At 47.9% G+C, this 16,285-nt stretch overlaps 1 protein-coding gene across 2 annotated transcripts in view; it reads left to right on the top strand.

Annotated features, from left to right (window-relative positions):
* Positions 1-16,285, top strand: part of HERC3 (HECT and RLD domain containing E3 ubiquitin protein ligase 3) — a 101,519-nt gene that overhangs the window by 82,575 nt on the left and 2,659 nt on the right. For both annotated transcript variants that reach the window (XM_039540447.1, XM_039540448.1), the window contains exon 24: positions 1,746-1,848. In XM_039540447.1, the coding sequence (XP_039396381.1) occupies positions 1,746-1,848 (103 nt within the window). The remainder of the gene's footprint in view (positions 1-1,745; positions 1,849-16,285) is intronic.

The raw sequence follows: 16,285 nt of genomic DNA on the forward strand, positions 1-16,285 counted from the left end.
TGTGCGACCTTGGGCTTGTCATATAGTCTCTCACTGTCTTAGTTCCACATCTGTAAACAGAGGGTAATAGCACTGCCTGGCCTAACAGTCGAAGTTGGGAGGAGAAACCCATTGACGATTGTGAGATGCTCAGATATGATGGTAATAGGGGCCACATTAGTACCTAGCAGATAGTTTATCATGTGGGTAGAATTAAGTATGCCTATGATCTGGACACTGCATGCCCACTGCTAAGGGGTAGAATAGAGCCTCAACCTCTTATGGGAACTTCCTCTTCTCTCCTCACTGGAGCACCTTCGCCTGAGTCCCTTGAAAGTCATTATCGCCAGTAAGTTTTCCTGCCACTGACAAAGGCAGGCAGGAAGAGAAGGATTTGCACTATCTTTGTTTAGGGGTGAAGTCTGGATTCAGTGGAGGATATGAACACAGCATAGCTGGTCCCTCTCTCGGGGAAATTCACCCTGGGGCAGAGAGGGCAGGAGAAGGCCAAGAGTTGAAGTGGAACTCGCGTAGTACACAGGGCGTGTGCTGCCCCTCTGCTTGAGAGTGAATTGTACCCTCTAAGTACAAGCATGTAAGCTAGTTTCTTTCCCCTTTCCACACCTTATAAGTAGTTCTGGGCTTGTGCTGTAGGTCAGTGGTTTTCAAACTGCGGGTCACGACCCGGTACTGGGTCACGGAATGTATGGCACTGGGTTCCGACAGCTCTGGTCAGCACCACCGACCAGGCCGTTACAAGTCCCATTGGCAGTGCTGCTCGGCTAAGGCAGGCTAGTCTCTATCTGATCCGACACCGCGCTGTGCCCTGGAAGCGGCCAGCAGCAGGTCCTGCTCCTAGGCGGGGGGGGCACGGGGCTCCACGCACTGCCTGAGCACTGGCTCTGCACTCCCATTGGCCGGTTCCAGGGAACCGGCCAATGGGAGCTGGGGGGAGCGGTCCCTGTGGGCGAGAGCCACGCATTGCCGCTTGCAAACCTCTGCCTAGGAGCTGGACGTGCTGCTGGTTGCTTCCAGGGTGCAGCACGGTCCACAGTGCCAGAACAGGCAGGGAGCCTGCCATAGCCCCCCTGCTGCGCCGCTGCCTGGGAGCTGCCTGAGGTAAGCCCATGCCCCAATCTCCTGCCCCTGCCCTGAGCCCCCCCCAACCCAGAGCCCCTTCCTGCACCCCAACCCCCTCATCCCTGGTCCCACCCCAGAGCCTGCACCTCCAGCCCAGAGCCCTAACCCCCTCCCGCACCCCAATTCCCTGCCCCAGCCCTGACCCCCCTAAACCTGGAGCCCCCTCCTGCACCCTAAGCCCCTCATTCCCGGTCCCACCCCAGAGCCTGCACCCCCAACCCAGAGCCCTGATCCCCTCTTGCACCCCAACCCGCTGCTTCAGCCCAGAGCCCCCTCCCACACCCTGAACCCTTCATTCCTGGCTGCACCTCGCAGCCCTCACCCTGCACCCCAACCCTCTGCCCCAGCCCTGAGTCCTTCCCAAACCCCTCATCCCCAGCTCCGTTGGGTCGCGGGCATCAGCAATTTTCTTCAACTGGGTCACCAGAAAAAAAGTTTGAAAACCACTGCTGTAGACAGTAAATTACCACGCATGGTGTTATAAGTATATCAGCAGTTATTCTTGGATTTCTAAACTGTGCATTTTATTAGTTAAATACCTCCTGCTTAGGATTCTAAGGAAGCGGAGGTTAGTTGTGGACCATCACTTTCTCTCATAAGAAAAAAGTTTGTGCCTCTTTTAACAGTGTGCCATCTACAAGGGGGACTACTCTGCAACACACCCAACAGTGAGAATGTTCTGGGAAACCTTTCATGAATTTCCCATGGAAAAGAAGAAGAAATTTCTATGTAAGTATCTTGCAGTGGCATTAGCCACGTCTTGAAATTGTAGAGCCAGATTCGAACCTCAGCTATATTGGTGATATCTCGAGTAGCTGCACTGACTCTTGCTGCACAATCAAAGCGGAAAGATTGGTGTCTTAAATAAGAACTACTAGCCAGAATAGCTTTTGCCTTTCTCCTCCTGTTCCTTTTCTCTCCCATGTTAAGCTTGGCACTAAAAATCCCCATAGTCCAGTGGTTCTCAAACTTATTTGGCTATGCCCCCCCTTCCTTGTGTCTTAAGTCGCTTACGCTCTCGCCCTCCCCTTTCTTCCACCCTGCTCTGAAGGCAGCACCATGCCAGCAGCAGCACAGAAGTGAGGGTGGCAATCTGAAAAGTGGTATTTGTCAATATCACTTTTCACAGCCGATTTTGCACGCCATTGCCACCCTTACTTCTACGCTGCTGCCACCCCGGAGCTGCCTGCTGGAGCCACGCCGCCGCCTCCCAGTGAGGGATTGGGCAGAGGAGGAGAAAGGAGAGCCCAAGCCTGGGTTTCCAGTGAGGGATTGAGGGGGATGGGGAAAAAGGAGAGCCCGAGCCCAGGCAGTGGGGCTCTGACTGTGCTGTCCCTTTTATTCCCTGCCCCCCCCCCCACACCTCCCAGGTGTGCACGGCCCTTCTACACAAGCCCCAGGTCTGACAGCTGGAGCTCTTAAAAAGAAAAAGAAAAAAGGCCCACAGCTCACACCTCCCTTGACACATTCCCAAAGAAGGCGTGGAAAATACAAAAAGCAGTAATTTCTCTGTGGTGGGAAGTATAATGCCGCTATGTTCCCGCTGTATACCGCGTAAGTACCCTGCTTTGGCAAGGGAAGCTAAAGCTGCAAATAGCTTTCCAAAGCTTTCAGTCCTGGTCAGCATGGACTTTCAAATGAACTCAGTGACCTTAACCATGATCAAGGGACTTTGGATGTTGGCCCATCCCTGAAAATCCTTCAGCTAAACGTTACATTCTCTAGTCCCTAACGTTGAAACGTAACACAGTTGTAATCTGCCTCCAGGAGACACTTCATATCTCTTTCTGCCAGCTGCCTTAACATCAAAGGTTATGACCTTTTGAGTGACTTTCGGCATAGTAAATATGCTGTGCTGCCTATGTTAGAGCCAATCTTGCTGGCACAGAACCACTCCCATCTATTTCAGACCTCTGTGATACTGAGAGAGTTGGTCATTTCAGAGCGGCAAATGTGTACAAGTCACCCGGCCTACTCCAGGCGCTTAGGGTCCCACACCCTACCATCTATGTTGGAGACTTTACTAGCCACTGGGATATGGATAGTCTGATCAAAATGGAGTTGACTTTTTTCACTGAGTCTCACTCCATGACCTTCACCTCATTCAATATCCAGAACAACAGGGTACTTTTCATTCTGCCAGATGGAAACAAGACTACTTCCCTGGCCTCACCTGGACCTCAGTACAGGCAGTCATTCATTTCAAGCTGTAAGCAGTATATTGAAAAACTTTCCACACAGTCAACATCGTTTGGTCCTTATCAAAGTTGAAGTAATCATACCTATTGGGAGCACCAATAAAAGCCCTCACTGGAATTATTAGAATGCAAACTGGCCCAGCTTTACTTAGTTCACTGACTGCTACGTCACTTGTATCCCACACAACATCTCCATTGAAGACACTTACATGTGGTTCATAAAAGCCATATATGAAGCTGCCATGCCAGTTCCAAAAGGTTGCTATGAGACGTACATTCCCTGCCTACCTGAGGAGTGTGTAGAACTCCTTCTCAAGCAGTATGGAGAGTGTGGTGCCCAGGCATTGCCACACACCTCTTGGACAACTTGAACGCTTCTGGAAGAGCAAGGTGAGAGCAGACTACTGAGGAACGAAACATATTGAGATCCAGCTGCGAATCCTGGGCCCCCATCAGAAAAGTGTTGTGCTGCTGAGAAGCCTTCAGCACAGCACCGTTACGCAGTCTCTGCAAAGAGTATTGCTACCCACCTGATAAATGTTACAAATGCGGATAAGGACAAAATGTTTGATGGAGGGGTAAAGAAGAAATAGTGACAATACAAACAGTGCATACCAAAAAACAAAGAAGACCTCCTGCCTTTCACCACAGATTAAATTTAAATTGAAAACAGGTAACGTCTGTGGGCTTGGTAACCTCTCCCACAAATTCCTGAAGAACCTGGTAAAAGCTAGCAGAAAATGGCTAGCCATCTTTCCGTCTAGAGCCATCCAGGAGAATGAAATACCGAAGATTTGGGGCAGAGCAAAAGTAATAGCCCTGTCAAAACCTCACTACTGACTGCAATATGTTACCAGCCCAGCTCTTTGCTAAGCTGTGTGTGCACATTACTTGAAAGGCTTATCCTTCAACGAATTGTCTCCACCACTGACGGTATCCAAAGTGTAGATTTAAGCAGGTTTCAGATCAAGCTGCATAATTGTCATCAAATACTGGCACAATTTGATATACAGGTCTACTGTTCAGACTGGCATTGGTCCTACCAAAGTGGGTTGTCACAGCTGTGGAACTGTTGCAGAGAGGCTACCTGTTCCAAGGTCTACTTGGACAAAAGACCAGCTCCTGGAGGTCCCAAAACAATGGTCTACCTCAGGACTCGGTTCAACACTTTTCAACCTCTTCCCAACTGACCTTCCCAATCAGGGCCGGCTCCAGGTACCAGCGCAGCAAGCAGGTGCCTGGGGCGGCCAATGAAGAGGGGCGGCACGTCCGGCTCTTCGGCAGCTATTTGGTGGCGGGTCCCTCAGTCCCTCTCGGAGAGAAGGACCTGCCGCTGAATTGCTGCCGAAGAATGAAGCAGCGCGGGGGAGCTGCCACCGAAGTGCCGCCGATCGCAGCTTTATTTTATTTTTTTTCTCTCGCCGCTTGGGACGGCAAAAACCCTGGAGCTGGCCCTGTTCCCAATGCCGCTGGCAGGCATTTTATTGATGCAGATGATAGCTGTTTGGCACTACGGGACTGGGATTTCAGTCACCTAGGAGAAGTTCTGAATGCTGACGTGAAAGAGATGGCCTGTTGTTGTAAAAGATGAGGACTTAAAGCTCATACCAAAAACACAGTTTCCAGCTGCTTCCACATAGGCCACACCAAGGCCAATAAACAGTTCAATATCTTCCTGAATGGACATAGGCTGGACCAGGACCCAAAGTCTGTGTATCTGTATCACACCTTGACTTTCAGGGAACACCTTCCCAAGACCTCGCTGAAACTAAAAACCAGAAAACCTGGTTCTGCCTGGGGAGCCAGGGCACAGACTCTAAGACACTCTGGGTTCATTTTGTGCCATTCAATGGCAGAGTATTGTTCCTGGTGTGGCTCATTTCTGTTCACACAGAACTAGCAGACACTCAGCTGAATGAAACCATGCATATAACAGGTACCCTACCATGAGACCGACCAGCCTGGCTCAGCTGCCGGGTCCTGTCCACCGTCACTCCTCTTGACATTGTGTGACAAGTCGCCTTCCAGAATCTGCTCCTTAAGGTGCAAGACTCGCCACAACTATCTCTTTAAGGAGTCATTGAAAACTACACTCCATAGCATAATCCCTGCTTAGACAGCACAGCTCTGTCTCCTTCTAGTGTCTGGGCCACAGAGAGATTTGATTCTGCAACAGACCTGTGTCTTTTTTTAGCCCAGGTAGTAGAGGCTCTTGGTTTTAGATCCAGAAGTCCCGGCTTTGGTCCCTGCTGCTGATGACCCCTCAGGGGCAATGGAGAGCACAGAAAAGAGACAAACTTTAGTTTCCTTCAAGTATAATAATAACAATAGTTGGTACCATTCTAATCAGCGGAGGGTGAAATTCTCAAAGGCACCTTTAGAGATTAGCTGCCATTTTCACTCAAGGTCAACAAAACTTCACCTCCCTGCTCCTTTCTTCTTGTCACACATTCTTCTTTCCAAACTTTTCCTTGGTCCCTCCGCCAGCACCCGGATGAACCTCTGTCCCACAGAAACCTGGTGAGGTTAACGGTCCTGCTTTCCAGTGGCATTAATTACGCCGGAGCCCTGGGCTGAGATGCTAGAAAACTGGGCGATAGGAAACGAATCCTGTAGAACATGGAGCTTTCCCCAGCACCTCCAATGTTTTGGGTTTCTAAGCTGTTGGTGGTATGGCCAGGAGAAGGATATTTTTGTTTTTTATACAAATGTCACCTTTAAGGGGAAACACTGCGGCAAGTCTCCCTTGGTGGATCAATGTGTAGATGATCTTGTAAATCAGCATGGCAGAGCGATTGGTGAATATTTGATAAGATGTAGCTGTGGAAGCTTCCCCTCTTCTGTGGCTATAGAAGGCCCTGATTTCCTCATGTGGAGGCTGCCTGTTGTTTCTTTCACCATCTTCCCCCCACCCCCTGCCTTTGCATGGATTCTTCTGGCCGAACAACCTGCCTTCCCAGCATGCCGCCCCTCTACATGTGCCACAGCTCCTCTTCTACCCACTGCACCACTGGTGTACATGAGTAGACCTCTCCCTCTGGCCTGTCCTCATCTCCTGGCTTCCATCCTAGCCAAACCTCTCCCACTGGGTACTAGTAGGGGCTGTTCTCCTCACACTTCTTGTTCTGTATCTATATCAGTTTAGACACCATTGGTGCAAAGCCCAGTGTGGAAGCAATTGTACTGATGTAAGCCCTTTCATACCAGTATAATTGGGTCCATGCCACGGGGGTTGCACTGATTTAATGCTTCTAAAACGGTATAGTTAAACTGGTACAAAAAGCGGGTGTAGCCAAGCTCCTCTGAGTTTCCAAGCCTGATGTTTGGTTCAGTGGCCACCTTCCTTTTAACTAAACATCCAGGACTTGCTTGTGAACTCCCTTCCTGAGTCACTTACCCTGTTCTCCTGCTCCCTTCCTGCAAGCTGTCTGAGTGCCCTGGGCTGTGTAGAGAAGAGAGATGTTCCCTCCCTGAGGCTGGAGCAAAGGCCTTGTTGCAGGCAGGGGGGAACGTTGGAATGTTGCATGCTGAGTCGCTGGCTCCGTGGCCAGATGACGGGAAAGAAAATGAAACACCAGGATTGTGAGCTGTGAAAAGGCTCTCTCTGCCCTCCAAGCACTGTGATAACCCTTCCCCCTGGGAAATCAGGGTGGGTTTTAGATTACAAGCTGTTTGGGGCTCCTGTGTGTCAGTGCAGCACCCCGGGTGCTGCTGTAACAGGAGAATCATGGTTTGTGTTAGATTTACCATGTGAAACCTGCTCAGCCACTTTTCTTTCTCTTACGGTGGTGAAAAATGGAGTTTGCTTTTAGCAAAGGGCTTTGCAGGTGCAATGGGAGGGCCAGAAGGGAGCTGAAATAGAAACAACAAGCAGGGATTATACAGCATCCCCTTCCTCCCCTCCACTTCTCTGCAGGGACCTCTCTGATGGTCTCAGCTTTCCTTTCTTGTTGATCCTTGGCTTCCTGGGTAGGCCTCTTGTAGTGCCTGTGCAAATGTGGTGGTAGAGTGGGATTTTCCAAAGCACTCAACGTTGGCCGAACTTTGCTGCTATTGAAGTCTATGGTAAAGCGCCCGCTGACTTCAGTGGGGCCAGATTTGGCCCACTCCTGCATGCTTGTGAAAAGCCCACCCTATAGCGCGTGGCATTGCATGTCCCACCAGCTGCTGCTGGACTCCTCAACTAATGCTTTACCTAGTGGTTGGAACTCCGCGAGGTGTGGCTCTCAGACGATTTGGTTTGTCCATAGGCAGAGGGGTTTGTTACAGAGGGGGAAACTCTTCCTCTCCTCTTCTTTGGTCTTGTGTAGAAGTGAAGATGCAGAAGTCTGCAAAGTAAAATTACTGAATTCAGCAGCGCTTGGGCCCTGGTCCCCATAGAGCACTGTCAGCTCATGCTTTACACGCCACGTAGGCACCACCCCAGGCTCTGCATTCTTGCCAGTGCTTGCTGCCTCCTTTGCCAGCACACTTCCTTCCTCCTCCCTCCCATGCCCTCTTATTCTCTGCAAAGCTGTGCCGCCACCCTTCAAAGTCAGTTCATGGCAGCGAGAGATCCACTCGGAACCAGCGCTCTGGTCTGCTCTGAAGGCTGCACATATCTGTGTCCAGAGCTGTGTGGAGGTTCACACGGGGGGCAGTCCAGCTGCCAGCATTTTTGCCAGGCTAACATTCAAATGAGCGAGTGTTTCTTTGCCTGCAATGGCAGCTTGCTTAGCGGATGATCCGGGGGTGCTGCATATGAAAGATCTGGGTTTGAGCTAGAGTCTGGGAGTCTATTGTTTAAGGTCAGTACAACAGCTATTTATAACTCCCCTTGTTTATTTTCACATGACCGAGGCCAAGCTGCATATTTGTGGCGTTTTTTGCATGTTCCAGTCCAGTCTCTTTGTGGTAGTTCTGCTTGGCAGGCAGCCACCAGCCCACTGCTCAGCTGGCCCAGGGCACGGGACAAGCCTGGAAATATTTGCTGTCAATTTATTTTAGCTGATTCCTTTTAACAAATCTAACATCACAGGGCCAGATTCCTTGCTGACGTCACGCCATTGACTGCAGGGCCAGCTGGGCAGGAGGCTGGGGACGCCATCAGCAGAGAACAGGGCCTGTAGGATAAGAATATCAATGGTTTAAGGGTAAATCCTCCTCCTCTTGCAATAACTAAAATGCAGGTGGCAGAGAGTGAGTTTCAAATGATCAAACCCTTGTGAGATGTCATTGTTTCAGCTTGGAAGAGGGGACAGCTTCCCCGGGGAGCCAGATGGAAGTGGGCGAGTGACACATGTATGCACAGCCCCTGTGGGGCTCTTGCTGGTTGCAGAGGGCATTTCCCTCCCTGTGTTTCCTGTTCCTCTCTCATTTTTGTTACCAAAGGGCAGGGGCAATGTTTGCCTTGGTTACAATAATAACTGCAGCCCTCGGCACTTCCCCCCCCAGGTCTGAAAGGGTCTGGGTAAGTCTTTGTGTAACAGGGGGCCTGGCAGTGGGGGCAGAAAGGAAAAGGCCAACAGTTACAAACCTGGGTGCCTAAAGTTAGGCACCTACACTCATATGTAGTGTTACGAACTGCCCTTCCTCCCCCGAGCAATTGAGTCACGTTTGAGAGAGACCAGCTGGTTTTAACAAGTTATTGAAAACCACAACAGGATCTAAATATACGATCCTAGGTACAACTACACCAGGTAAGTAAAATCTGACTCCCTGCTGGGCGGTGCGGCAAGGCGTGCCAGCTGCAATCAGGTTAATCTGTTTCTCGGGCTAGAGTCTGTCCCTTCTGCCCCACACGCCACCCAGAGACGCTCTTAACACACCCATCTATACTCTAGGCCAGTGGTTCTCAACCAGGGGTACGCAGAGGTCTTCCCAGGGGTACATCAACTCATCTAGATATTTGCCAAGTTTTACAACAGGCTCCAGAAAAAGCACTAGCAAAGTCAGTACAAACTAAAATTTCATACAACGACTCGTTTATTCTGCTCTATATACTATACATTGAAATATAAGTACAATATTGAGATACAAAACTGATTTATTGTATAATTATATGGTAAAAATGAGAAAGTCAGCAATTTTTCCATGCTGTGACACCTTTGTATTTTTAGGTCTGATTTTGTAAGCAAGTAGTTATTAAGTGCGGTGAAACTTGGGGGTCCACAAGACAAGTCAGACTCCTGAAAGGGGGACAGTGGTCTGGAAAGGTTGAGAGCCATTGCTCTAAGCTACACATGCACCCTGTGACAGCACATACACAGCATCTCCAGACCTGCCTCAACCTTGGCTCCCTCAGCTGCTAGAAAACGTAGAATACATACTAAAAAGATAAACATTAAAAACAAGAAAGAGGTGAAGGTGCCTCACCCCAGGGACTCAAGAGCATCTCCGGGTGCAGCCTGTATGGGGCTCTCCAGTTCCATAGCCATCCATCTCTCTTGGCTCACTGTCGGATTTTACCAAGCTAGTGTCAGGCCATACCCACATTTTAGCGAGGATCCTCATACTGCTTTTTCCTTTCCCGTTTGGTTAATGCCATTTCCATATTGATTTGAAATGCCAAAGTAAATAACAGTCCCAACATCAAGATTGTGGTTATGCTTTGAATTACAACTGTTAGAGCAACTGTGTGCATCAGCATCACTACCTTAACTTGAGCATTTTGGAGCATTCTGGTGGGTTGGTCAACCTTCATTTGGATAGGTCCTGCAGATTCAACAGGCAATTGTTTTAATGATTTAGGAGTTGGCAAAGGAATAATTTTAGGAGCAAAAGTAGTATTAACTTTGTGATTGCTAATGGACAAGCCCTTAAAAGAAGTGATTCAACGCATTTCTATGGACTTACATTTAACTTAGAATAATAACTACCATTTATATCTTTAACAAATGTAAAATTAAACCAGCATTCACCATAGTACATGCTTCCATAAGTACTCGAACCTCCATCATGCCAGGTTTAAGTTGGTACGGTAGATTCAACTGAACTGACAGAAAAGGTTTGCCATGCACAAAAAGACCATCTATTACTATCTGACTGAGGTGATCAATTATTTTTTTGTCAAAGTAAGTTGCGGGAGTGTATGTATTAGCAGGAGTGTAGTAAGCCAGACACAAGAAGTAATTCTTCCGCTCTACTCTGAGCTGGTACAGCCTCAGCTGAAGTATTGTGTCCAGTTCTGGGCGCCACATTTCAAGAAAGATGTGGACAAATTGGAGGAAGTCCAGAGGCAAGCAACAAAAATGATTAAAGGTCTAGAAAACATGACCTATGAGGGAAGATTGAAAGAACTGGGTTGTTTAATCTGGGGAAGAGAAGATTGAGAGGTGACATGATAACAGTTTTCAGGTATATAAAAGGTTGTTACAAGGAGGAAGGAGAAGAATTGTTCTTGCTAATCTTTTGAGGATAGGATAAAAAGCAATGGGCTTAAATTGCAGCAAGGGAAGTTTAGGTTGGACATTAAGAAAAACTTCCTAACTGTCAGGGTGGTTAAGCACTGGAATAAATCGCCTAGGGAGGTTGTGGAATCTCCGTGATTGGAGATTTTTAAGAGCAGGTTAGACAAACACCTGTCAGGGATAGTCTAGATAATACGTAGTTCTGCCATGAGTTCAGAAGACTGGACTAGAAGACCTCTCAAGGTCCCTTCCAGTCCTACATTTGTAAAGAGTTTCTATAAATTCTAAATTTCTGGGTCAAGTTGTCCCGCCAGTTACACTTGTAAGTCCTTCAAGGCTGCATGGACCTGATGGAGGGCTAGGCTACACTGGAAGTGGTACATCGGCACAGCTGCACTGATGCCGTCTAGCAAAGGTGCTCTGTGCCAACAGGAAGGCGCTTTCCTGTCAGCATAATAACTCCAGCTCTGTGAGAGGCGATAGCTATGTCGGTGAGAGAAGTTCTCCTGCTGACATAGTGCTGTCCACACCATCACTGAAGTTGGTGTAACTTACGTTGCTCCAGGGGGTGGATTATTCACACCCCCTAAGTGATGTACGTTGTACCAAAGTAAGCGGTAGTGTAGACAAGGTCTCAGCCTTTCATGGGTTTCAGAGCCAGCCTTCCAGCATCCTTGAATTAGGGCCTTTTTCCTGATAACCCCCTTAGGCTTAGAATTCATCAACTTTCCCCATTTTTCTTGGAGTGAAGCCCAAGGGGCTTGTTGAGAGTCTACCATGAAGGCGTCTCTGGACCACTAAGGTCCCCTGTGGGAGGAGATGTAACTGCAGACCTCTTCCTCTACCACCCTCTTTTTGTAGAGGCTCTAGCCCACCGCTCTCTGTTCTCAAGAGACTAACATAGCATTCCCCACCTGTAGTGCAGGGTTGCAATCCCTGCTCCCAAGTGTTGTAGTTTTACAGAACTGGTAAAATCCTCGCGGGGGCACCAAGTGTTACGAACTGCCTTCCCCCCATGAGCAATCCAGTCATGTTTGAAAGAGGCCAGTTGGTTTTAACAAGTTATTGAAAACTACAACAGAATCTAAATATACGGTCCTGGGTACAGCTACAGCAAGTAAGTAAAATCTCACTCCCTGCTGGGTGGTGCGGCAAGGCCTGCCAGCTGCAGTCAGATGAATCTGGTTCTTGGGATAGAGTCTGTCCCTACTGCCCCACATGCCACTCAGAGATGCTCTTAACACACCCATCTATACTCCTGATCCAAAAAAGGTTGAGAACCACTGCTCTGGGCTATGCATGCACCCTGTGACAGCACATACACAGCATGTCCAGACATGGCTCTTTCTACTGCTGGGGTCAGTGAGGGTGGGTATGAAAGCAGTGAGGTCACATGGGGTCAAGGAGAGAAAGACTAAAGGTAGTGGAGTTTATGCAGGGGTCACTGACCCCCTCGTGACCCGAACTACCTGTAAATTTATCCTTTATGACCATCTGACCCCGAATCCAGATTTTTCCTCCTTGACACCAGCATGACCCCCTGTACCGTCTGCCTTATGCTCTGACCCCACAGCCTCCAGACTCACCCTCAGTGGCCCCCTCCATAATCCCAGCTGCCTCCAAAATTTTCCTCATTGACATGACCCCTGCTACCTAGAGCTTTTCTCTCTGTGACACTCCTGCTTCAAGAGCAGCCTGGTTTGGGTCACAGCTAAGAGTGCCAAATTCAGGACAGACTAGGAAACAGGTGTCTCTCTCTCACACACATGGTTTATTCCATTGTTAGGGGTCACCAAGCCAGTAACAAAGGTGAGCGCCTGTATCAATTAGACTAGATAAAAAGGAGCCAAAACAGTCCTCTGGAGGCAATCCAGCCCCTATTACCGCCCAGACAACTGGATTTTTGTGATGTAGGGTTATTAAAACCAAAACCAGCACATGTTCACTTTTTACAGTTCCAAAGAACCAGCCACACACCCCAGGTCAATATATAGCTCATGTCTTACCCAAAGACCACACTTGTAGCCAATCCTCTGGTAATGAAAAGCTAAAAGTTAATTTTAAAAAAAGATGACTTATTAAAAAGTTAAAATCAATCATATATGTTACAGTTGATTTCTGAGTTTGTTAGGGTAATAGCAGTGCTGTTAAACATGCTAGTTTGCAGTAAGTCTCTCTGGATCACCCAAAAAGTGTTGGGGTCACCAGTCCTTTATTCAAAGCTTCCCTTTGTTAGAAATTGTAGCCCAGAGATGTGGAACAGGAATGAAGACAAAGAATGATGTCGCAGTCTGCAATGTATACCTCTTACTCCAGGTGCATGGAAAGTTATTGACACAAACATGGAGGCCTGGGTCACATGTCTTTGATGAATCATGAGGCATTCGTTGGCTGCATGCTCCTGAAGAGGCCTCAGAAAGGGTCCCTGAAAGAGCTGATTTGACTGTAATAGGCCATCAAGTAGGCTGGCTAGCCTAGGTATAAATCTGTCTTACCCAGAAACAACAGGTTTGAGATATAAGCACATAGCAAAGTTTCATAAATTCATATGCAATGACGATACGTCCAGCTAAACAGGATAATCCTACTTCGTAGGTTATAACTGAACACAACATACAAGAAATAAACAGGAGTACTTGTGGCACCTTAAAGACTAACAAATTTATTTTAGCATGAGCTTTCGTGAGCTGCAGCTCACTTCTTCGGATGCATAGAATGGAACACACAGACAGGGGATATTTATACATACAGAGAACATGAAAAGGTGGAAGTATGCATACCAACAGGCAGAGTCTAATCGATTGAGATGAGCTATCGTTAGCAGGAGGAAAAAAAACTTTTTGAAGTGATGATTAAGATGGCCCATAGAAGGTGTGAGGAGAACTTAACATAGGGAAATAGATTCAGTTGGTGTAATGACCCAACCATTCCCAGTCTTTGTTTAGGCCACAGTTAATAGTATCTAGTTTGCATATTAATTCAAGTTCAGCAGTTTCTCTTTGGAGTCTGTTTTTTTGTTGCAAAATTGCCACCTTCAAGTCTGTCACTGAGTGGTTAGAGAGGTTGAAGTGTTCTCCCACTGGTTTTTGAATGTTATGATTCCTGATGTCAGATTTGTGTCCATGTATTCTTTTGCGTAGAGACTGTCCGGTTTGGCCAATGTACATGGCAGAGGGGCATTGCTGGCACATGATGGCATATATCACGTTGAGTGACAGACTTGAAGGTGGCAGTTTTGCAACAAAAAAACTTCAAAAACAGACTCCAAAGAGAAACTGCTGAACTTGAATTAATATGCAAACTAGATACAATTAACTGTGGCCTAAACAGAGACTGGGAATGGTTGGGTCATTACACCAACTGAATCTATTTCCCTATGTTAAGTTCTCCTCACACCTTCTATGGGCCATCTTAATTATCGCTTCAAAAAGTTTTTTTCCTCCTGCTAACAATAGCTCATCTCAATTGATTAGATTCTTCCTGTTGGTATGCATACTTCCACCTTTTCATGTTCTCTGTATGTATAAATATCCCCTGTCTGTGTGTTCCATTCTATGCATCCGAAGAAGTGAGCTGCAGCTCACGAAAGCTCATGCTAAAATAAATTTGTTAGTCTTTAAGGTGCCACAAGTACTCCTGTTTTTTTTGCGGATACAGACTAACACGGCTGCTACTCTGAAACAACATACAAGATTTATCACAACTGAGCATCAGTGATAATATATTACTGTAAACATAGTCTCCTTTCTTTCATACAGGCCATGACCCAGAATGCCGCCAAATGTTTCCTCATTGACCCACCATGACCCCCATTCCCTCCACCCTCTCTCTGTTCCTTTGTGTGACTCCATTCTTGCTCGGCACGCCCCGAGTGACCCCTGTTTCCCCCAAGTTAGTCTTCATTGATGATTATGTAACCCTCCCACTTTATCTAGCATTACTCCCTTGCCCCATGTGACTTCACTGCCTTCAGACGTACAGTCATTCACACCTTCATGATCCCAACTGTATAGAAATTCATCCCCAGTTGGGGTCATGCAGCGTTCAAACAGGGTGAGGAGCAGACCATGCAGGTCATCTGAGGAAACGGACTCTCAACCTCAATGTAGTGGGGGTCACAGACAGATCAATGTGGAAAACTTTCAAGGCAGTTGGGGTTGCCGAGGATCACTTTCCAAGCAACTGTGGTCATGAAGAGTTCAATCATGATGAGGATGAAACCAATTAGGTCATCCGCGGACACAAACTCGAGGGATGAATATAGTGGGGGAGCACAGAGAGGTCAATTTGGAATACTTCCAAGGCACTTGGGGTCACTGAGGATGAATTTACAAACAATTAGAGTCATGAAGCGTTCAATCAGGATGAAGCCAGTGAGATTATCTGAGGACACAGACCCGAGGGCTCAATGTAGTCTGGGGTCACAGAGGTCAATGTATGAAACTGTCAGGGCAATTGGGGTCAGTTGGGGTCATGCAGGATGAATTTACAAGCACTTGGGGTCACTCAGAGTTCATTGAACGTGAGGATCAGCCCATGCAGGTCATCTCAGGCCACAGACCCTAAAGCTCAATGTAGTGGTGGACACAGACAAGTCAATGTGAACTACTTTCAAGGCAGTTAAGTTTACCTGGGGTCACTGAGGATTAATTGTCAAGCAATTGGGGTCATACAGAGCTCAGTTAGGGTGAAGCTGAGACCATGCAGGTCATCTGGGGGACACGGACTCTCCAGCTCAATGTAGTGGGGGGTCACAGAGAAGTCAGTGTGGAAACTTTAAAGGCAGTTGGGGATACTTGGGGTTACTGAGGATGCTTTTACAATCAATTGGGGTCAAGCAGCGTTCAGTCAGGGTGAAGAGGAGACCATGGAGGTCATCTGAGGACGTGGACTCGCAAGCTCAATGTTTTTGGGGGCCACAGACAAGTCAATGTGATTACTTTCAAGGCAGGTGGGGTCACTGAGGATTCTTTCTGAAGCAATTGGGGTCATGCAGAGTTCAATTAGAGACCATGGAGGTCACCTAAGGACATGGACCCTGCAACCCAATGTAGTGGGGGGGGGTGACAGAAAGGTCAGTGTTGAACCTTTCAAGGCAATTGGGGTCACCTGGGGTCACTGAGGATGCTTTTACAAGCAATTGGGGTCACGCAGAGTTCAATCAGGGTGAGGATGAGATCCTGCAGGTCATCAGAGGACACGTACTCTCAAGCTCCATATAGTGGGTCACAGACAGCTCAATGTGGAAACTTTAAAGGCAGTTGGGGGGGTCACCTGGAGTGACTGAGGATGCTTTTACAAGCAATTGGGGTCGTGCAAAGTTCAATCGGGGTGAAGATGAGACCTCATAGGTCATCTGAGGACATGACCACTCCAGGTAAATGTAGTGGGGGGTGTCAGAGAAAGGTCAGGGTGGAAACTTTAAAGGCAGTTGGGGGGCACCTTGGGTGAGTGAGGATGCTTTTACAAGCAATTGGGGTCATGCAGAGTTCAGTCAGGGTGAGGATCAGACCATGCAGGTCATCTGAGGACATGGACTCGCAATCTCAATATTTTTCGGGGTCAAAGACAGATCAATGT

Source organism: Mauremys reevesii, linkage group 5 (assembly GCF_016161935.1).
Source record: "Mauremys reevesii isolate NIE-2019 linkage group 5, ASM1616193v1, whole genome shotgun sequence".
NCBI lineage: Eukaryota > Metazoa > Chordata > Testudines > Geoemydidae > Mauremys > Mauremys reevesii.